General features: G+C 38.2%; 1 protein-coding gene across 1 annotated transcript; it reads right to left on the bottom strand.

Annotated features, from left to right (window-relative positions):
• Positions 1–2,144: 2,144 nt before the first annotated feature.
• On the bottom strand, positions 2,145–21,475 carry CCDC195 (coiled-coil domain containing 195; the record flags this gene model as incomplete). The annotated part of the gene is made up of 4 exons (XM_081261750.1): positions 20,531–21,475; positions 13,864–13,982; positions 12,639–12,885; positions 2,145–2,268 (listed from the first exon to the last, which is right to left on the bottom strand). The coding sequence occupies exons 1-4, from the start codon at positions 20,980–20,982 to the stop codon at positions 2,145–2,147; spliced, it is 942 nt and encodes a 313-aa protein (XP_081117876.1). The 5' UTR covers positions 20,983–21,475.
• Positions 21,476–23,102: the final 1,627 nt, after the last annotated feature.

The raw sequence follows: 23,102 nt of genomic DNA on the forward strand, positions 1-23,102 counted from the left end.
CTCTCTCTCCCCTCTCACTCTCTCTTTAAAAAAAAATAAATAAATAAATAAAAATATGTCAGAGGGCTTGGTGTCAAACACTATAGAAAGTCCGGGAACAGAAATGGAACTTTGTTTCTTTAATCATAACACTTAATGATTTAATTTCAAAGTTTAAAATTTGATGGTGCAATATATTTTACTGGACAATGTTAGGCCCATGTAATTCAGTTCAGTTCATCAAACATAGATGAAATGTCATCACATACTATTCACTGAGCTTGGCATTGGGGATAATTTGTTGTTATAACCTTGCCAGGTATGGCATTTTAACTTGGATGGCTGTCATATATTGTTTGTTTTTTTTTAATATAATATTTGGGCAATGTTTTTTTTTAAACCAATGGTAAAGTGAAATTCTCAATTTTATAGATATACAAAGAGTATAATTGTCATGAACTAAAAGTATCAGCTACCTCATTGGTTAATACCTTAAGTTATCTACTCTGTGTGTCTTTATTCCTAGGTGAATGTGTTTCTGCATCTCATTTGTGTCTTTCCCCTCTGGTTGTAAACTTGCCCCACTGTACATCTGTTACAATGTTGAGAATATTGTTAATCTTAAATGCATATCATAAATAAAAGAAGCAGTTGATCCCATCATGTGGTTTTGCCTTAGGATGTTGGTTCCTTCATCTGTCTTCTTTCCAGGAGTCTGCCTGTGACTATTAAAACCCCTTCATAGACATGGTGTGGACCATTCCAACCCTTTCTTCTTTACAACTTCCACTTCCACTTGATTCCAGATTTGGAGAATCCTGCTCCATTTTTTTTAGTACTTACAATAGTGGATAAATAACAAAGTATAACTGTTCAGCTTGGAATTTTTGTTTAAAAGGTCAATTTCTGGCCTTGTCTCTGCCTTCTACCAATCTAATAATTCTAGAGTAGGGACTAAGATTCTGCATTTTAACACTATGGAGTTATTTATTTATTTTTTAAACAGTATTGGTATTACCATGTTTATAGTAGCACAGTTCACAATAGTTCAATTATGGAACCAGCCTATAGGTGTTTGTCAGTGGTGAGTAGATCAAGAAAATGTGGTCTATATACATGATGAAGTTTTAGTCAGCCATAAAGAAGAAAGAAATTATATCATTTGCAAAAATTGGATAGAACTTGAGAGCATTATGTTAAGTGAAGTAAGTCAAACTCCTCAGAAAGTCAAGGGTCATATGTTTTTCTCTTGTATGTGGAAGCTAAAAAGAATAAAGGAGAAATGGGGATGGAGTGGATCTCACAAAAATCAAAGGGAGACCAATAGAGAGTAGATGAAAGGGACCAGGGGAGGGCACAAGGAGCGGAGAAAAAGGGGAGGTCTTGGGGAATGAAATTAACGAAATTATATTGTTATATTGTGTGCAGGTACAAATATGTAACAATGAATTCCATCAGCATGTATAATTATATGTGCCAGTTTTAAAAAAGATATTGGTATTAGAAACACAATCACTGTATACAGGAAGGGGAGGGATTATATTGATTAGAAGATAGGGATGGGGGACATTCTGAGAATTTCCAGCCCCTGACAAATGACAATTTGAAGGATTTTTTTTTTCTCTTCTCAATCAGGTGTAGCATCTTTGCCTTTAACCAGCCCACGGTGGCTCTGAATCCATCATGTATGCGATGGGCATTCATGTACTGGGGCTCTTGAGCCTGCGACTCAGCTAGCAGTGGTGAAATATCAGCACACCATGGACTATAAAGATAGTCATTATTGCTTTTGTGCCATTAACAAAACCCATTTTTTTCTAAGCTCATTATAGCTTTATCTGGAAAGTGACACTTATAATGTGGACAGCAGCATTTCCTGATGGCAGAGTACAGAGATGGGATACTTAGCACAGGCTCAAATTTAATCGTTCACATGCTGCATGACAAGCAGTGGCCACTGCACACGCATAGGTCCTTAGTATTTAATAAAAACAAAAGGGCATCACTTGCATTCCTAGGCTGAGCAAGTCCATTCTCCAGACACTTGGCATTCCATGTGTCTACTGCTCATCTTGCCAGAGTTCTGGGCAGGGAAAGGCACAGGTCCAGCTAGGCCTTGATGCTCGCATCTTGATGTTCTTGTTACATCTACTGCCTTGCGTGTCCTATTCTGCAATAGCACTTAGCTGGTTGGAGGTCTGATTTGGTGAGCATTTCAAAGAACTTGAATTTTTGGAACATGAAGACATGCTCCTAGGTAACAGGAAGCTGACCGTCTTGATCTTGTCCCTACAGAAAGCAGAAGAAGGGCTTTTACTGAGCCTTAATATGTTACATTTGCTATTTTTGCCCAACACTAAATACTGTCTTCAATGTTTATGTACTGTATTATGATAGTTTTTTTTGTTTAGTTATTCAATAATAATAATATATTGGGACTGATCTGTGCAGGGTCCAGGCTCACAGTAGGCCCAGGTCCATCCTGCCAGCTGCAGATACCTGTCGGAGCACAAGCACAGGGCCAGCAGACCCCTGCCAGAGCTCAGGCCTGGCCCAGATCCGCCCACACCAACATCCGTGGGACCCAGGCCTGGGATATGTCAGGGTTCGACACCCTCCACCACCTGGGAGCCTAAGCCTAACCCACTTCCATCTTGGGACACTGCAGTCATCGCCATAGCCTTCCTCAGCAGTAGCCCCTACCTTTTTGACAACAGACCAGGCCTAGAAGCAGCTGCATCTCAGAGCAGGCATCCCAAAGACAGTGTGAGGCCCACCTTTTTAGCCCCATCTTTGTAAGACATTGTTTTCGTCTTGGGGCACCTCCACTATCATCTCAAATTATCTCAGCTATTGCCGCCACCAACTTTAGTTGTAGTAGCATCCATTGAGGGACACCACAGGTTCTGGAAGCCCAACATCAAGGTGAGGTATAGACCATCTGCACATGTACTGCAAGAATATAGGAAAGAAACTGTTACATCTCAGATCCACACTGCAAGGAAGGAAGACACATAGACAACATGAAAAAACAAGGGAGGAAAGTGCCCCAAACAAACCAGAATACTACAATAACAGAACCCATGGACAGCGAAGTTGATGAAATGTCAGAGAAGGAGTTCAGAAGGTTCATAACTAAAATGATCTGTGAATTAAAGAGTGATCTAAATGAGCAAATATAGGCAAAAATTGATCAAAGAAATAAGAGAGCAAATACAGGTAGCAAAAGATTACTTCAAGAAAGAGAAAGAGACTCTGAAAAAAAAAACAGTCAGAAATCCTTGAAATGAAGGAAACAATAAACCAAATAAAAAATTCAATAGAAAGCATAACCAACAGATTAAATCACTTGGAAGAAAAAATGTCAGATAATGAAGACAAAGTATACCATCTGGAAAATAAAGTTGACCACACAGTGAAGATAGTAAGAAACCACGAACAGAACATCCAATAATTATGGAACGCATCAAAAGACAAAATCTAAGAGTTATTGGGATAGAGGAAGGCACAGTGTTTCAAACTAAAGGAATGTAAAATCTCTTCAATGAGATAATATCAGAAAACTTCCCAAGCATGAAGAATGAATTGGAAAACCAAATACAAGAGGCTTATGGGACACCAAATGTACAAAATTATAACAGATCTACACCAAGCTACATTATAATGAAAATGACTAGCATACAGAATAAGAGTAGAATCTTAATAGCCACAGAAAGGAATCAGATCACACAGAGTGGGAGACTAATTCGTATCTCAGCAGATTTTTCAACCCAGACCCTCAAAGCCAGGAGAACATATACCAAGCTCTGAAAGAAAATGGATGCCAACCAAGAATCTTATATGCAGCAAAATTAAGCTTTAGATTTGATGATGAAATCAAAACTTTCTGTCATAAACAAAAGTTAAAAGAATTTACAACTAGAAAGCCTGTACTACAGATCATCCTCAGCAAAATATTCCACAAAGAGGAAATGAAAAACAATGATGAAAATCAGCAAAGGAAGGTATTACACTAAAGGAAAACCTAATCAGAGAAAAAAACCAAATCACGTTAAATACCAAAAGTAAACAAAAATGGCTGGGAATACAAATCATGTCTCAATAATAACCCTGAAAGTTAATGGCCTAAACTCATCAATCAAAAGACATAGGCTAGCATATTGGATTAAAACAACAACAACAACAACAACAATATGCTGCCTCCAAGAGGCTCATTGTATAGGAAAAGACATCCACAGACTGAAGGTGAAAGTTTGGGAAAAACCATACCACTCATATGGACTGCAGGAGCAAGCAGGGGTTTCCATCTTTATATCAAATAGACTTCAAGCTAAAGTTAATCAAAAGGGATAAAGAAGGACATTACATACTGCTCAAGGGAACTATACACCAACAAGACATAACGATTATAAATATATATGCTCATACAACGGAGCATCTATATTCATCAAACAAACTCTTCTCAAGTTCAAGAGTCAAATAGACCACAACACAATAATTTTGGGTGACTAACACATGTCTTTTACCACTGTATATATCTTCCAAACAAAAGCTGAACAAAGAAACTATAGAACTCAATAATACAATCAATAACTTAGACTTAACTGATATAGAATATTTCACCCTTCAACAAGTGAATACACTTTCTTCTCAGCAGCACATGGATCCTTCTCTAAAACAAACCATATATTATGCCACAAAGCAACTCTTAGCAAATATAAAAAAGTAGAGATACTACTTGCATTCTATCAGATCATAATGAAATGAAATTAGAAATCAATGAGAAAATAAAAAATAAAAGCCACTCCAACACCTGGAGACTAAATAATATGATACTGAATGAACAATGGCTTGCAGAAGACATCAAGGAGGAGATTAAAACATTTTTAGAGGTAAATGAGAACACAGATACAACATATTGAAATCTCTGGGACACTATGAAGGCAGTTCTAAGAGGAAAGCTCATTGCATGAAGTTCATTTCTTAAAAGATGAAAAAGTCAACAAAAAAAAAATGACCTAACATTACATCTCAAAGCTCTAGAAAAAGAACAAATCTACACCAAAAACAGTAGAAAACAGGAAATAATTAAAATCAGAGCTGAAATCAATGACCTTTAAACAAAATAAGTAATTGAAAAAATTGACAAAACAAAAAGTTGGTTCTTTGAAAAAATAAATAGAATTGACAGACCCTTAGCCATTCCAACAAAGAAAGAGAAGGAGAGAGAAAACTCAAATTACTAACATACATGATGAAAAAGGTAGTATCACAACAGACACTACAGAAATACAGAAGATAACTAGAAATTATTTCGAAAACTTGTACTCCAATAAAATAGAAAATATTGAAGGCATTGAAAATTTTCTAGAGTCATATGATTTGCCCAAATTGAATCAGAATGATATACACAATTTAAACAGATCAATTTCAAGCGACAAAATAGAAGACACCATCAGAAGCCTACCAACCAAGAAAAGTCCAGGACTGGTAGATAAACAGTCAAGTTCTACAAGACCTTTAAAGAAGAATTAATACAAATACTCTTCAACTTATTTCAGGAAACAGAAAAAGAGGGAGCACTTCCAAACTCATTCTATGAGGCCAATATCACCCTGATTCCAAAACCAGACAAAGACACATAAAAAAAGAAAAAATTAGACCAATATCTTTAATGAACATAGATGCAAAAATTCTCAATAAAATTCTGGCAAATCAAATATAAAAACATACCAAAAATATAGTACACCATGATCAAGTGGGGTTCATTCCAGTGATTTGAGGTTGGTTCAACATACAGAAATCAATAAATGTAATTAATCTCATCAATAGACTTAAAGATAAGAACCATATGATCATCTCAATAGATGCAAAAAAAAAACATTCAACAAAATATAGTACCCCTTCATGTTCAAAACACTAGAAAACTATGGATAGTAGTAACATACCTCAACATTGTAAAAGCTATCTATGCAAAACCCAAGGCCAACATCATTCTAAATGGAGAAAAATAGAAAGCATTCTCTCTAAAAAGTGGAATAAGACAGGGATGCCTTCTTTCACCCCTTATATTTAGCATAGTTCTTGAAATGCTGGCCAGAGCAATCAGACAGACCAAAGAAATTAAGGGAATATGGATAGGTAAAGAAGAACTCAAACAAGCACTATTTGCCAAGAATATGATTCTGTACCTAGAAGACCCCAAAAATTCCACCAGAAAAATTCTAGAACTAGAAAATGAATTCAGCAAAGCAGTGTGATAAAAAAATCAGCACCCATAAATCAAAGGCATTTCTGTATATAAGTGACAAATCCTCAGAGAGGGAAATGAGGAAAACTATCCCATTTACAATAGCCTCAAAATAAAACAAAAACAAAAACAAAACAAAAAAAAAACTTGGGAATCAATGAAAGAGATGAAAGACCTCTACAATGAAAACTATAGAATGCTAAAGAAAGAAATTAAAGAAGACCTTAGAAGATGAAAAAATCTCCCATATTCTTGGACAGGCAGAATAATATTATCAAAATTACCATACTATACAGATTTAATGCAATTCCAATCAAAATCCCAATGACATTCCTCATAGAAATAGAAAAAGCAGTCATGAAATTCATCTGGAAAAATAAGAGACCCAGAATAGCTAAAGCAATCCTTAGCAAGAAGAGTGAAGCAGGTGGCATCACTGTATCAGAGCTTAAACTATACTACTGAGCCATAGTAACAAAAGAAGCATGGTATTGGCACCAAAATAGACTCATAGACCAATGGTACAGAATAGAGGACACAGAGACTAACCCACATAATTACAGTTATCTTATATTTGAAAAGGTGTCAAGACATACATTGGAGAAAAGATACCCTCTTCAACAAATGGTGCTGGGAAAATTGGAAATCCATATGCAACAAAATGAAATTAAACCGCTATCTCTCACCATGCACAAAACTCAACTCAAAGTGGATCAAGGATCTAGGAATTAAACCAGAGACACTGCGTCTATAAGAAGAAAAAGTAGGCCCTAATCTTCATCATGTCAGATTAGACCCCCGCTTCCTTAGTAAGACTCATATAGCACAAGAATTAATATCAAAAAAAAAAGAATGAATGAATGGATGGATTCAAACTAAAAAGCTTCTTCTCAGCGAAATAAACAATTAGTGAGGTGAATAGAGAATCTACTAATTGGGAACAAATTTTTACTACATGCATGTCAGATAGAGCACTAATCTCTAGAATAAAGAACTCAAAAATCTTAACACCAAAAAACCAAATAACCCAATCAATAAATGGGCCAAGGAACTGAACGGACACTTCTCAGAAGAAGATATACAATCAATCAACAAATATATGAAAAAACGTTCAATATCTCTAGCAGTTAGAGAAATGCAAATCAAAACTACTCTAAGATTTCATCTCACTTCAGTCAGAATGGCAGCTATTTTGAAGACAAACAACAATAAGTGTTGGCGAGGATTTGGGGAAAAAGGCACACTCATACATTGCTGGTGGGACTGCAAATTGGTGCAGCCAATATGGAAAGCAGTATGGAGAATCCTTGGAAAACTGTGAATGAAACCACCATTGACCCAGGTATCCCTCTCCTTGGTCTATACCCAAAGGACTTAAAAACAGCATACCACAGGGACACAGCCACATCAATGTTTACAGCAGCACAATTCACAATAGCTAAACTGTGGAACCAACCTAGATGCCCTTCAGTAGATGAATGGATAAAGAAAATGTGGTATATATACACAATTGAATATTATTCAGCATTAAAAGAAAATAAGATCATGGCATTTGCAAGCAAATGGATGGAGCTGGAGAATATAATGCTAAGTGAAATTAGCCAATCCCCCAAAACCAAATGCTGAATGATTTCTCTGATTTAAGGATGGTGATCCATAATATGCTTGGGGGGGGGGTGGGAGGATTAAATGAACTCTAGATAGAGCAAAGGGGAAAAGGGGAGGGAGGGAGACGGAGAGGGTATAAGGGTAGGAAAGATGGTGGAATGCAATGGTTATCGTTACCCTAAGTACATATATGAAGACATGAAGGATGTGACTCTACTTTGTGCACAACCAGAGACAAGAAAAATTGTGCTCTATATGTTTCCTATGAATTGTAATGCATTCTGTTATCATATATAACAAATTAAAATAAAAAAGTCATGAGAAAAAAAATTATTGCAATTGGCTTTTAATTAAGCCCAGTGAATAGTGCATTTGAAACTATTGAAGGAGGGTCTGTACCTCAGAGGATTGGTTATTAGCTTGATGCAAGTGGAATATCACACTGACTTAAGCAAACAGTCTTGCAACAAAATCTCTTCAGTTGAAATGAAGCAGAAATTTTGCAGCAATTTTATCTTATAATCCAGACCCATCTGCTGGTTTTCTTTTCTTTTTTTTTTTAAAGAGAGAGTGAGAGAGGAGAGAGAGAGAGAGAGAGAGAGAGAGAGAGAGAGAGAGAGAGAGAGAGAGAGAGAGAGAATTTTTAATATTTATTTTTTAGTTCTCGGCGGACACAACATCTTCGTTGGTATGTGGTGCTGAGGATGGAACCCCGGGCCGCACGCATGCCAGGCGAGCGCGCTACCGCTTGAGCCACATTCCCAGCCCCATCTGCTGGTTTTCAACTCTGAGTTCACCGGCTATCCATCATGCCTCAACAACAAATGGAACAAGGGGAAACAGCAATTGCCCAGTGTAACCTGTGCAATCTCCTTTCATTTTCCTTACTTCTTATTTTTATCTCTAAAGCGTTATATCGAATTTTGATGTAAACCAGGGCAAATGGCTCTTAAGAATAAGTCTAAAGAGCTGTGTTTAAAAATGAGTGCTCCCCCCACCCCCAGCATTGTCCTCTTTATGGGTAGATAAGGTTATAACTTCACAGAATGGCATTTATGGCCCGGACCTCAGGAAACACATCTGCACCTTCCCCTGGGGAGGAAGGCTGGCCAGGCGTTCATATGTTGGAATCAATAACATAATGATGACCGTAGCCAATTATGGAGCATTCACTGGACTATTTCACTTATTCCTCACTAAGTCTATGAGGTAACTGTTGTTATGATTCCCTTTTCACAGAAGAGTAATTCGTGTGGCAAACAACACTAATAACTCTTTCCAAGGCCACGTTGTTTGTCAGTGATGGAGTTGGGAATTTAGCCATCTGATTCCAGAGACCATCTTCTTAACCATTTCCATTTGGAAAAGGAGAGAATACACTTATTGGAATGCAACTAGCTTCTTTCTTTAATTAGAAAATGAAATAAACAGCATTTTAACTTTCAACTGTCTGTCTGGACCCTTTCCTTGTTAACAGCTTGGGATTGCTCCCCCACCCCCACCCCCTTGAAACCCAGGAAGAAAAGATTGTATTTCTTTGTTGAAATTAAATGAAAATTAAAATCCTATCTCTAGTTTCTGGAAAGCTTTGGTTCTTAAAAATATTGACATTGGCATTATTCTAAAAAAAATGCTTTCATGGTAGAATAATGGAAAAGTTCACAAGCAAATTAGGTATGATGTCTGATATGATTCAAAATCTATTTCCAACAAATTGGTTCTCCGTAAACCTTTGTAAAATTCTTTGAAAGTTATTAGGAGGTAAATGAATTTCCCAAACAATCAGAAAAATAATGTAATGACATGTCACTTTACTAGTTAATTCCTGAGAATGTAAGGGACAAAATAGAAAAGGACTACAATAAAAAATATACTTAAATCATACACTAAAGTTCTGCATCTAGTGGATTTTATACCAATTCTGATGTTGATTTTAAGCCAATACTGACTTTATTCTTTTAATATAATCCTACAATTGTCTCAGTCATTCAAATTAAACTAACTTCTAAATTAGAAATGGATTGTGTTATACCTATTTGTGAGTTGGCAGCCTGGAAGTTGGAAAACATTTTACTTCAGAAAAATAATACTTTATGAACATTGGTTATGTTCTCAAACTATCATAGAAAATATAAAAATTGAAATGGGAATATCAATAGTACTATAATTCTCAGTTAGCATTTATAGTCTGGTTAAGTATAAACAATAAGACATTTTAATACATGTTCATTCTTCAATTTCAAAATGTATAGACACAAGAGATCAATGAAAATCTAAAAAGTAGGCATTTGGTAGTGGGATTATGGAGGATTTTCCTTTTTTGTGTGTTTTTTCTTTGTATATTGCATTTATATTTTGCAATTTGTAAGGGGTGTGTGGGTGTGTCATGTATTTTTCCTTCCTTTTCTAGAGAAAACAAATTAAAAACAAAAAACAAAAACTAAAAAAACCAAACCTCTGCCTTTCCTCTTCCCTCTCTGAAGAAACATGGCCATTGAAATCCAGTGGCTCTGCATATACTTCTTGTTTCCATATCCCATATCTCATCTTTCAACAAATCTGTTTGGCACCATCTTCTAAACATATTCAGAAAATATATCCAATGTTCCTACTGTGGCAGAGAAATGATCACCCTTTGCCTAGAGGACTTTAGAGCCTGGTCTAAATCTGGTCTCCTTGTTTTAGGTGTTGTTCTTTCATAGTCTTTTCACAACAGGGCTCCCAACATGATCCTTTTTTTTTTTTTAAATGAAAAGAGCAGGTGACGCACCCCAATTCCCTGGAATAAATCCAGAGTTGTTGGAGGTGGGGAAACCGCCCTTGGCTCTTTGTCTCTCCGTCTTTCTGCTCCAGGCTGCTTGCTCCCTTGCTGGCAGCCCGGCGCCTTGCCTGTCCTTGAACACATCAGTCATGCTCCTGCCTGGTGTTTCACATGTGCTGTTTGCAAGGCCTGCCGAGTTCTTCCCTGAGGTACCATCCCTCGCTCCTTCTGTTCTCAAGTGGTGAGGCCCTTTTTGGCTATGGCAGCAAATATTCTAACAATGCTGGCTCCTCTCACCCTTGCCCTCTATTTTGCTTTGTTTTTCCTCACAGCATCTGACATAATGTACCCTTTCTCAATTTTCATGTTCACTGATTATCATGTTACAAAGAAACAAGGTCCAGGAGGGCGGGGATCCGTGGCAGTTGTTCCCTGCTGTATGCTAGGGCCTCGAATCTTGCCCAGCAGGAAGAACACACTCAGGACATAATTATTGAATAGATGACTATATGTAATTCAAGCAGAAAAACAGGTTGGAAAGATCGAAACCAAACTCGAGATGACATTGGCCCCTGAGAGGGTTGGGGGAAGAGAGAGATAAGGCCTTCCTCTTAATTAGTCACATTTCATTTCTCCTATACATAAAAGTATCTGAAGCAAATGCGATAGAACTCTTGTAGATGTCTACATCAGTGTTTGTAACATTTCTAAATAATCCTGTGCATTGAAAGATTTCAAATGACAATGAATTGTTCACTAGCCTCCCAATAGTTACAGGATGTAGCCCATATCCCTTAGCATGCCACAGAAGGCCCCTGATGACAGATTCTGCTCATCTCTCCATCCTCATTCACATCACGACTTTTGGTTTCTGTTAATGTCATGTTTTTTTTTTTTTTTTGCCTTCACGTCTTTTTTTGTTTTACTTATGTTAACGTTTCCATTTTTCTTTGCCTGACTAAATCCAGCCTTCCTTTATGATTCAGGCTCTTCTCTGTTCCTAGGATGGAACTTTCTACAAAGGACACACAATTTTCTTTCTGTCTTTTGAAATCCAAATAAAACTGGCTCAACTTCTGAATCCCACATCCTGTGGGAGGTCTGTGCTCTTTGCAATACTTACAAGAATTCCTGCAGCGCTGTTACTTATGGTTATCCCTTGATTGGATATTCTGTTACCACCAAAGGAGATGATTCACTTACTCTCTCAACATTTGTATTTTCTACTTTCTCTTTTCTCTGATAAGCTAATCATGAAGCTCTGGTTTTCTTTTCTTGATTTTCCTCCTTTTATTCACACAAGACAGATGTGTGGAGACTTTGCTGGAGTCAGGGCCTCACTAGGGGTTGGAAGGTAGGGAGGCAGAGGGTGGGGGAAAGGAGGCCACACTCCAGCATGGTAGGTCCATCAATTATGCTTAATATGACACTTTCGTTCTAGAAGACTCCTTGACTCTCCCTGCTGCAGGGGTCACTGGCTAAGATTCCTCTTGAAGACCCCAAACCTGTCTCTCAAACATTCTGTCAAATTCCTCTCATTCTTAGGCTATGCCTAACTCTGCAAATACCAATTTTTAAAATTTGGAGACAGTTTGGCTTTCCCTTTGACTCTTGGCCCTTTTGAGTTTTGCCTGAAGAGTGCTTCAAAGACCCTAAAGCCCATCCAGCCCATTAAGTCATGTTCCTCCACAGGAAGAGTTCTCTCTGAGAGCAACTGTCTGCTCAGCTCCTAACGTGCCCAGAAACACTTTGTTGTGTGGGCAGTTTGCTGTGTGTCTCTAGGATTAAATGAGAGTTTTGAACATAATGGCTTACTTTTGCTGACTCTTGTGTTGTTGGTGCCTAGCTCAGAACATCATTGCTAAGGCCTGATGAACGATTGACAGCTTATGTTTTATGCTTACTTGAAGTATCAGAGTGTGTTTGTAAGATTTGACCTAAAAATTTTTTTTGTTCCTATGGATTCCCCAAATGGATATAAATCAGATGGAAATAATTTTGATCCAATCTTAAGCATGTGCCTAGCACAGTGAACATTACCTGCACCTGAAAGCATGCTCAGGAGAAGCTCTTTGGCTGGAACTACTGTTGCTAAAAGAATCTGTGGCCAACATCTTGTCTTGGTTGTCCTGCTTTGTAACTGAAGAACATGTCAGTGACTTAACTGGTCCCTGAGCTTCCACGATTCCACCATTTGGATGTCTTTTCCTAGTTTTCCAGGGATCATTTGCAGTAAATGAATGAGCTGATGAAGATATGGAATAGCGCCTAACAATCATGACATTTCCTGCAGGGGAGACAAAAAATTCAAGTTAAACATGATTCTACCCTTAATGACATCCACATGTGGAAAATTATGTCAATCACACTTTATTGACTCTAACTAAACAAAACTATTATTTTTGTTTCATTTCTTGCACAAAAGACAACTATTTACTGATTTATTTTACAAATGTCAGTTGAGGGCTAACCATGTAGCAGTCACTTTTTCTAAACGAGGGTGTGATAATGAATATAAAATTCTTGCTTGCAGCGAGCTTATAGTCGTTTGTGGAAGACAGATAATAACCAAACAATACATGACATGATTCATACAGGGAAAGATGGGGCTGATAGGGGCAGGGGAGAGAGACCAGTGAAGGAGGTGACTAGAAGCTGTTTAAGTTTTTATTTTATTTTATTTTATTTTTGTGGCGATGGGGATTGAACCCAGGGCCTTGTGCATGCAAGGTAAGTACTCTACCAACTGAGCTATATCCCCAGCCCTGTTTAAATTTTTGCTTTTAAAAAATCATTGTGAGAATGCAGCATCTGTTCACAATAGCTTACGGATAAGCTGTTATTATGGATAACTAGAAAAGAGGCACTCAAAGGTTCCAGTCACAAAGCAATGTTCAGGAGAGAGAAGTGTTCATGATCCTGATTTGAGCCATGTGCATAATATACACATGTTGAAATATCACATTATACTCTATTAATATGAACAAATAAAATGTATTGGTCGAAAATGGAAAAAATGTTCAAGATGGAAATGCTAATTCCTTGAGCATTACACATTGCATACTTATATCAAATTATCACACTATACCCCATAAATATATACAATTAAAACAGTATCAATTAATTTAAAAAATTAAATGAGGAAGATAGACCTAGTCATAAATAGATAATAAACCCAGGACTTAAAATTGGAATAATGTGGGACTTTTTGAGATGCCAGTTCTTGATGGCCTCCTCACCCTCACTCTAGAACTGGCTCATCCACCATCCCTGACCTGAATGGTCACCTGAATGGCCACTTGAATGCCCCAGTGATCCAGTGGTTGCTCTAACTGGCCTGTTATTGTGTGTTTTGGTTCCATGGTAAAGTTATTATGAGGAAACCTGTTGAAGGAGTGATGAGAGCAAAGAAGACCTGTGGAAAGAAGAGAAGATGCACAGGCAGTTGGAGTGACCCTGGGTGAGGTGGAGAGAGAGCCCTGGCCTTAGCTCCTGAGGGCTTTCAGTGCAATTTCTGTCTGTTTTTTCCAATAAGATCCTTTCTTGAGGTAAATAAAATCTTCTCTGTTCCTTGAAACTAAAGAACCCTGATGAAAAGAGTTTCATTTTAGGGGAGCTTTGTCAAATCCCAACTCTCACACTGTACTAACTGCTACCTGGAACTTGTCACTTGACCTTTTTTTTTTTTTTTTTTTTTTTTTTTTTTTTTTTGGCACTAGGGATTGAACTCAGGGGCAGTTTACCACTGAGCCACATTCCTTTTTATTTTGAGATGAATTCTTGCTAAGTTGTTGAGGGTCTCACTAAGTTGTAGAGGCTGGCCTTGAACTTGCGATCCTTCTGCCTCAGTCTCCTGAGTTGCTAGAATTACAGGTGTGCACCACAGCACCCTGCTTCTATTTTGAATTCTCCTTGGATATCCACTTATTATCGAGGAGGCCAACAACACTGACCTCATGGTTTGGTTTTCATCTTTTGGACCCTTTTCTCTTTCTCATCATAGCTTTGCTAATAATTCTCATGGGAGTGTAAAAACATTACACATTGTGTCATGCGTTAGAAACTCAGAAGTATAATTATTTATTAAATTTGCTTCCTGCCTCTGCAGAAAGAAGACATAAAATTATTATGGCAAATGCATGAAGTGGAGATTTCCTTAGCTTTGTGTAGTTTGGAAGAGCAGAAGACCAAGTTTAGAGAAGATTCTGGGGAGAGTTAAGTTCAAATCTATCTGAAGTGATTAACTGCAAATTCTGTTCATAAGTTAACTGGAAACACTTTCTTTGGCTATGATACATAACTTTCATAACTATGTAAAACAGATTTGCCACTACTGGCAAACGTGAACATTTCTGTTTAAATGGGTTAGACGACAACCCTTCATACTGAATCGCAGGAAACAACAGGGGAAATCATGCTGTGATAGTGAAGCTGAGTTTATTTTTATTTGGGCCCTACACTCAATGTGGAACTGATTAGCAATAAGCTCTTTGTTCATCTCCCTGGGTCACAAATAGTGTGTGTCCTTCAGTTTCTCATCAACACAAGGGAAGAGATAGTCAACACAGCATCCCAACATCCTTAGCACAATTTCAAAGATCATTTCCAAATGCAGTTTATGTGCTAGTAAAGGAGATGAGCAAATTGAAAAAATGGCAATGCTGCGAGTTCCCTGGAATGCATGGTTTCTTTTATCTTCTCTGCAGCAAATTACCTCTTTCCTAACAGTCCCAAGGCCCAGGTGGCACAGGGTAGAAGGGGAGAGGGACCATTCCTGAAAGCAGTGGCTAGATTTCATCTCTTCCAAATATTTAGGCACATACTGAGGTTTCCTTGAGCATTTATTCAACAAGGACTCATTCTGAGCGGGCACCCTGCATTCTTATAACATATACGTACGTGTGTATACATATGTATACATACACATGTTAATTATGCAGAATAATGGGTTTCATTGGGACATATTTGTATAATGTTTTAGTCAGTTTTTTTTTTCTGCTGTGATGAAAAGATCTGACCCAGAACAATTTTAGGGGAGGAAAAGTTTATTTGGGGACTCATGGTTTCACAGGTCTCGTCCATGGGCAGCAGTCTCTATTCATTGGGCCTCAAGATGAGGCAGAACATCATGGCAGAGTGTGTGGCAGAGGGAAGCAGCTCACATGAATATCGGGAAGCAGAGAGAGAGACTCCACTCCAGATAGAAATATATACCCCAAAGCCACACCCTCAATGCCCCACCTCCTCCAGCCACACCCCACCTGCTTCCAGTTACTGCTCAACTAATCCCTACCAGGTGATTAATTCACAGACTGGGTTAAGGCTCTTACAATCATTTCTCCTCTGAACCTCCTTGCATTGTCTCACACGTGAGCTTTTGGGGGATACCTCACATCCAAACCATCCATACATGCATATAGAATAATCTGATCAATTTCATCTCCAATACCCTCCCTTACTCCACCTCCTCCTCCCCTTCCTCTACACTAATGGTCTCCCTTCTACTTTCATGATATCCCTCTTTTCTTTTTTCCCCCTCTTGCTTCCACATATGAGAGAAAACCTATGACGTATGTCTTTGGATGTCTGGCTTATTTCACTTAACATGATACTTTTCAGTTCCATCCATTTTCCTGCAAAGGACATAATTTCATTCTTCTTTAGGGCAAAATAAGATTCCATTGTGTATATATGCCACATTTTATTCCATTCATCTGTTTACAGACATCAAGGCTGATTCCATAACTTGGCTACTGTGAATTGTGCACATATATTCAAAGAGTGATGACTTTAATTCTTTTTGATAAATACAAAAGAGTAGTACAGCTGGATCGCACGTTAGTTTAATTTTTAGTGTTTGGGGAACCTCCATACTGATTTCCATAGCAGCCATACTAATTTACATTCCCACCAACAGCACATAAGTGTTCCTTTCCCCACTGCATCCTCACCACCATGGATTGTTTTTTTGTAATCTTGATGATTGCCATTCTGAGTGGAATGAGATGGAATCTCAGTGTATTTATGATCTGCATTTTCCTGATGGATAGACATATAGCTATATTTATAACATCCATATTAATAGGTAAAATACCCTGAGCTATATCAGAGCTATATCAGCTTTCTGTGTCCTCAGGTGACTACAGGGGAAACAGGATCCTCCACTCACAAAGACTAATTGTTTCTTACTACATATATCACAGAGCAAAGAGACAAATTTTCAGTTCCAACTGACTTGCTTTCAGGTTTTTTGGTTACACACTCTCTCTCTTTCTCTGTCTCCCTCTCTCTTTCTCTCTTCTCTTTTGGTACTTGGGATTAAACCCAGGGATGCTCTACTACTACTAAGCCATATCCCAAGCCCCTTCTATTTTGAGACACAATCTTGCTAAGTTGCTGAGTCTGGCCTTAAGCTTGCAATTCTCCTGTCTCAGCCTCTCTAGTAGCTGGGATCATAGGCCTGTACCACCAGGCCTGTACCACCATGACTCATACTTCTGATTTTACATCATTCTTCCTCAAAACCAGGTTTATATCATTTCATTATCAAAAAGGGTAAGATAAATTGTTAATCTCTCTGGATTTTATATTCTCAAAAAAAAAAAAGGGCGTTTCTACTGGAAGATCTTTGGAAATTCCTGTCTGGTAGATTTATATGATTCAATTGCAAGTATGAATTTCAATTGATGTTGGCAAAATATTACTGAAAATACTAATAAAAACTTATACTCAAGTCAAGCACTATTTTTCTGATACATCCACTTATATGACAACCGTGAATAATTCATGCTGAGTCTTATTTGTGTTATTTCATTTAATCCTCTTGACAGTCCCGAGACCGGTTTTACCACTATTCCTGTTGTACAGGCAAAGAGACGGATCATAAAAGCACATTGCACTTATTGAATTAAGAAAGCTTACAGTTGGAAGAGGCCTTGGAATTTGTCTATCCCAACCCATTCATTTTTATGTGATGATGTTACAATCAGCAATTTGATATGACCTGCCCAGTCTTGTACAACTAGCACAAAACTGGGGCTATCACCCAGCTGTCTTCAGGCTCAAGCCAATCAATATTCATTCTCCTTACTCTATAGTACTACATCACATTTAATAAACAAATACATATTTAAAGTAAAACAACCGGGCTCTCAAGCAAAATGTGAATCACACTTCTGTGTTTTGTTGATGCACCTAGCAAGAGTTCCCAATGTCTCATTGGACATTATTGTTCATGTGCTGAAGGAGTGTGACAACCATCATATGTTTCATTTTTACAAATATTTTAACCTCCACTAAGCCTGATGATCTTCAGACCCTGAGAGTTGAAAGGGTTCTACTCTTTGCTCTTTGAACCATGCAATATTTGTTTTAAGACAGGACAAAGATACACAACTTTCTTATTAGGAAAAGTGTGCTAGAAAATAGATCTGAAGAAGTGTTGTTTGCTTTTGGAGCAAGGCAGTGGCTTTCAGTGGCAGGTGTGGGGTATGATTTTTGCCGGCAACTGACATTTGACAGTGTCTGGAAGCGTTTTTGACGATCATAACTGGTGTAAGGGTGGGAACTATAGCAGTTAGTAGTTAGAAGCCAGGGGAGTCACTAAACATCCTGCAGTACCCAGGATAATGGGAATGCCCATTATCCTGACCTCCAAAATGAAGTATTATTCAGTCCAAAACACCAGTGCAGAGGTTGAGAAACCCTGGAGTAAGTATATATTACCAATGCCAATATATTTTTGTTTTTCATTAAAAGTTCTAATCTCCTTATGCCATTTTATTACATAATCAGAAGACAGAGCTACTCAAGTCCATAACTGTACTTGACAAAAAGGGAAAGATCCTGATTAGAGTCTGTTTTCAGCTTTGAAACGTAGGGTCTAGTGTGCCATACTAGAGAGAGAAACTCTAATAGAGAGAAGCACATTGTCAATCTGCTCAGAAACTCCAAATGGCATTGCCTGAAGCCTTGACAGATGACATTAAGAACTTTGAGTGGTTAATTATGTATGTCAATTTTATGTGAATATGTTGTTGAATATATCACTGACAATTTAAATGCAGAACATATTTCTTGCTCTGCTGGTTTCTGACCTTATGTATAATCTCCAGAATCAAAAGTCTTAACTAACCCTTAGATGCTGTTGTTGGGAATGTAAATTAGTATGGCCACTATGGGAAAAAGCGTAAAGGCTCCTCAAATAATTAAAAATAGAACTATCATAGGATTCAGCTATACCATTCCTAGGACATGTATTTAGAGTGGTGATGTCCATCTCATTCCACTGTCTTTCCATTCCTAGGTATTTATCTGAAGGAAATGAAGTCAGCATACAAAAGAGATACTTGTGTACTCATGTTTATTTTGGCAGTACTATTCGTAATAGCCAAGATGTGGAATTAGCCTATCAACAGATGGATGGATAAAGAAACACACACACACACACAGTGGAGTATTACACAGCCATAAAGAAGAAGGAAATCCTGTCATTTGCAGGAAATTGGATGAATCTAGAGAACATGATGTTAAGGAAATAAGCAAATACAGAAAGATTAGTATTTAATGTTTTATATGTGGAAACTATAAAAAAGAAAGGTAAGACAGATGATATGGAAATAGACAAGGGACTATTAGAGAAGAAGAGGGGGATATTAGGGAGAAGGATGAATGAGAGGAGGGGGCAAGAAATGAAAGAAGGGAAGGTAGGCATCATCAAAGCATGGTATATACATGTATAGAAATACCACAGTGAAGCTCATCAGTTTAGTGACTCCCCTGGCTTCTAACTACTAACTGCTATAGTTCCCACCCTTACACCAGTTATGATCGTCAAAAATGCCTCCAGACACTATGCATTAATAATTATAATTTAAAAAATCTTTTCTATAAAAGGTGAAGTTTGATTTCTAGACTATATTTAACATTGATCTTACTTCTGGAAGCCTTCACTCTGTGCAGTAGGTGGGGTCATGTGCAACATGCCTCACGTAAGACAGTAAAGCTCTTTGTAAAATGTGGTTAAGAACCACTGTCTGCCATATGGTGTGTGCTTGCCAGGTGCCATATGGAGCCTTAAGTCCATACAATTGCAGGTGACCCTCACAAACAGAAGCTGGGTACCATAATGCTTCTGGATCTGGAAAATGAAGATTAAAGAAGTTTGATACTGCCGCAGTCTTGGCTGGGCACAGAATCACGAGCCACCACACAGCTTTGTAGATTCAAACAGCAAATCTTTATTCCCAACTCACACCGGCCTCCACACACGTTCTGGGGTAATCCCAGTTCTGCTGCCACCCAATTCACGAGGCTTTTTTCCCAAAGTGCTCTCTGAATCTCACGAGAGCTCAATGGGAGCTCAGGCAGCAGGAATGCCCTAATTCCAGCAGCAATAATCCTCAACATCGAACTTCCCTAAAACCCAAGGTCTTAAACTGGGAATGCCCTAAACCCAAGGACTGGGATACTTCCTCAAACCTGATCAGCTCTAAACCCGGATCCACCTTCCTTGAGCAAGGTCACCTTACATGCAATGTCAACAGCGAAATTCCAAGGCAAGTCATTTAACATGGGGTACGCTGGCAAGGAAATTTCGAATGCGTCATTCCTACTTGGTAATGGCCCTCGGCAGATAACTAGCTCACAGTCAAGTGGCTGAGTAACAAATCATTGACAACATACTTGTCTGACTTTGATATCCATACACTTACCTATTCTGCAACACTGTCCCAGCTCAAGAGAACATGCCATTTGAGAGATACACATTCAGTGTTCTTTATGCAGCATTTAAGTGGTTCTTAAGGTGATTAATTTCCACAAACCTGGTGTTTCTTCCCAACATATCCAGAAATTGTTTTAGTGCTACTAAAATAGGTTGCTTGAGAATGCTAATGAATTTTTTTGTCTAGGGAACCCATCACTGTGAATACTGAACAATGCAGTTATGCGATACCATCGTAGACCCACTGTTGAGGACATATGCAAAGACCAGTACAGCCCAGGAGAGTGGTGCAAGCCCAGTACCTTGGTGTTCCAGTGTGGTTGGCGTTGCATCAGTGGGAGTATCACCATGAGGGGCTGCTGAAGACGGTCCGTGCACCTCTTCTTCCCCTTCGTCTCCTGAATCTCCCCCAGAGCCGGCGGCCCTGTGACTACCTGAAGCCAGTTTCATGCGGAGGGCTTGATTCTCCTTTTCCAGTTTGCTGATCTCTGCCCGCAATTCCTGGATGACTCTGAGCAGCTGGGTGTTAGATTCCATTGCTTCCTTCTCTGGTTCTCTGGTTGTACCTCTGGGGAAGACAGGCCAACTGTTACTCAGTGGGACAGTTTGGTCCTCCAGGGAACCTTCCCGAACAATGCATGTCTCTCTTCCCTGTGCCATCTTTCAGCACCCGGGGGGTAGGCTGCCCGGGGAGGTGAAGGATCTCCATGACTTATTCATCCTGGGTTTTGTTTTTCAGAACAGTGCTTTTCTTTCTTTAATTTCATATCAATCCACAGTTCTAGACATGGCTTTGTGTCCGAGCAGAAGAGAATACTCCAAAAAAATTTCCAGTGAGGACAGAGTTTCTTGTTCCCATCTTGAAATAATAGCCACAACAGCCATTCAATCTTTCCTCTGTGGCCACCTTTGGGATCAAATGTTTTGAAGGTTCACCAACTGCCACATGTAGAACAACACTGACCTAAGAATTATGCCTTATCTTTTCTGTAAAATATGCCATAGTTCTGTAGTTTTTATGGAGAATTATTAATTTTGACACCTTTTGATTAAGGAACTGGGTGACATTAATCACAAGGGAGCCATCTGAACTGCAGGACTATTATTTAAATATGATATTGGTAATTATACATAAGTCCCTCAGGACAGACCAAGAAAGCACCATATGCAGGATGTCTCTGCAGGTTTGTAACTTATGAGAATCTTGTTGGTAGTTTGTTTTAGGATGTTTGCCTGGGCACAGGTTGCCCAGGGATATTTTGGGAATGTAAGAAGATAAGGGCAGAACATTAATCTTGAATGAAAAAAACAAGGAACAGTTACAGCTTTCATTACCTATTTCCTGAAGAGGTTTTTTTGTTGGGAATGAAAAGTACGAATCTTAAATAATATACACTCTGTTAGCAGTCTCTGGAAATTCAATTAATGTTTAAACATAACTGATCTTTTGCAATAGGTGAAAACCACTGGAAAACTTTCCATGGAGATCATTTTCCCCACCCATTTGTTGACTTCAATTTCCTATGTATATTGATGTTTTTGCCTATCCTAATGGATATTTATTGACTGATTCAAGGCCACAGATGGAAGGAGAGATTGAAGAAAGTATTGTACCTTTCTTATTCATACAAATTTACATGTTCAAACTTTACAATATGCTTATGAAAAAGTCAGTCTGTAAAAATAACTGGGATATTTGGAGATGCTATTTCTGTTTAAATGATTTTCAATAAACACTTTGATGCTGGGCATTCTGAGGGTATAGAAATGAGTGTAGAAATATGGAATAGAGAGCAAGATGGACTTGGAATGGTCGCCCAGTCTAACCACCTATTGGATGTTCTAATCTGTTCCACGATATCTTTGTAATGGATCACTGACCCTATATTTTGAATACTTCGATTGTAAGAGAGTCTTCTTCCTACCAAAGTTTGCTATTTGCTTTTTAAAAATATTTTCAATTAATTTTTATTGGTGCATTACAATTAAACATAATAATAGATTTTTTTGTTACATAATTGTACATGCACGTAACATAAATCAGTCAATTTTATTCCCCAGTGCCACAGCTGTATTACAGATCATGCAGACTGACCTCAGCTGAGAACATCCTGATTGTGGAGAGATGGCAAATTGTAGGTTAAGGGACAAAATTAGCTTGGGCTACATTGGGGCCTTTAGAGAAAAAGTCATTTATTTTAACTTTTGTATCTGACCTAACGTTCTCCTTCCTATTAGGTACACCTCTTGGAATGTATTAACAGACCTCTAGCCTCCACCAACCCTAAAGCTAAGAAGGCTGTAACAGTCAATACCTATAGGAAAAACTTTCCCTCTTTGCTATATAGCTCACCTACCTACTGGCCCCACCAATTTATTTCTTAAACATATTGATTGATGACTTTTGTTCTTTGGCTATAAAATAGTTCATATAACCTCTTCCACATCAGAACAAGTTATTCAGGCAACTTGAATCCATGTTCCTGTGCCACTCATACTTGGTTCTGAGTAAGCTATCTTATTTTCTTTAAAGTCAAGTTGTTGTTTTATGTCATCATTGACAATGGAGATGGATGGTAATGATGGTTCCTTAACAAGATGAATGTATACACTTAAGATGCCACTGAACTATACACTCAAAAATTGTTAAAATTATACAGTATGTACATTTTAGCATCAACCCGATAGGATTTTTTGTTTGTTTTTTTGTGGTCCTGGGGATCAAACCCAGGGTCTTGTGCATGCAAGGCAAGCACTCAACCAACTGAGCCATATCCTCA

The sequence above is a fragment of the Spermophilus citellus genome (assembly GCF_964194105.1).
Source record: "Spermophilus citellus genome assembly, chromosome: 11".
Taxonomy (NCBI): domain Eukaryota; kingdom Metazoa; phylum Chordata; class Mammalia; order Rodentia; family Sciuridae; genus Spermophilus; species Spermophilus citellus.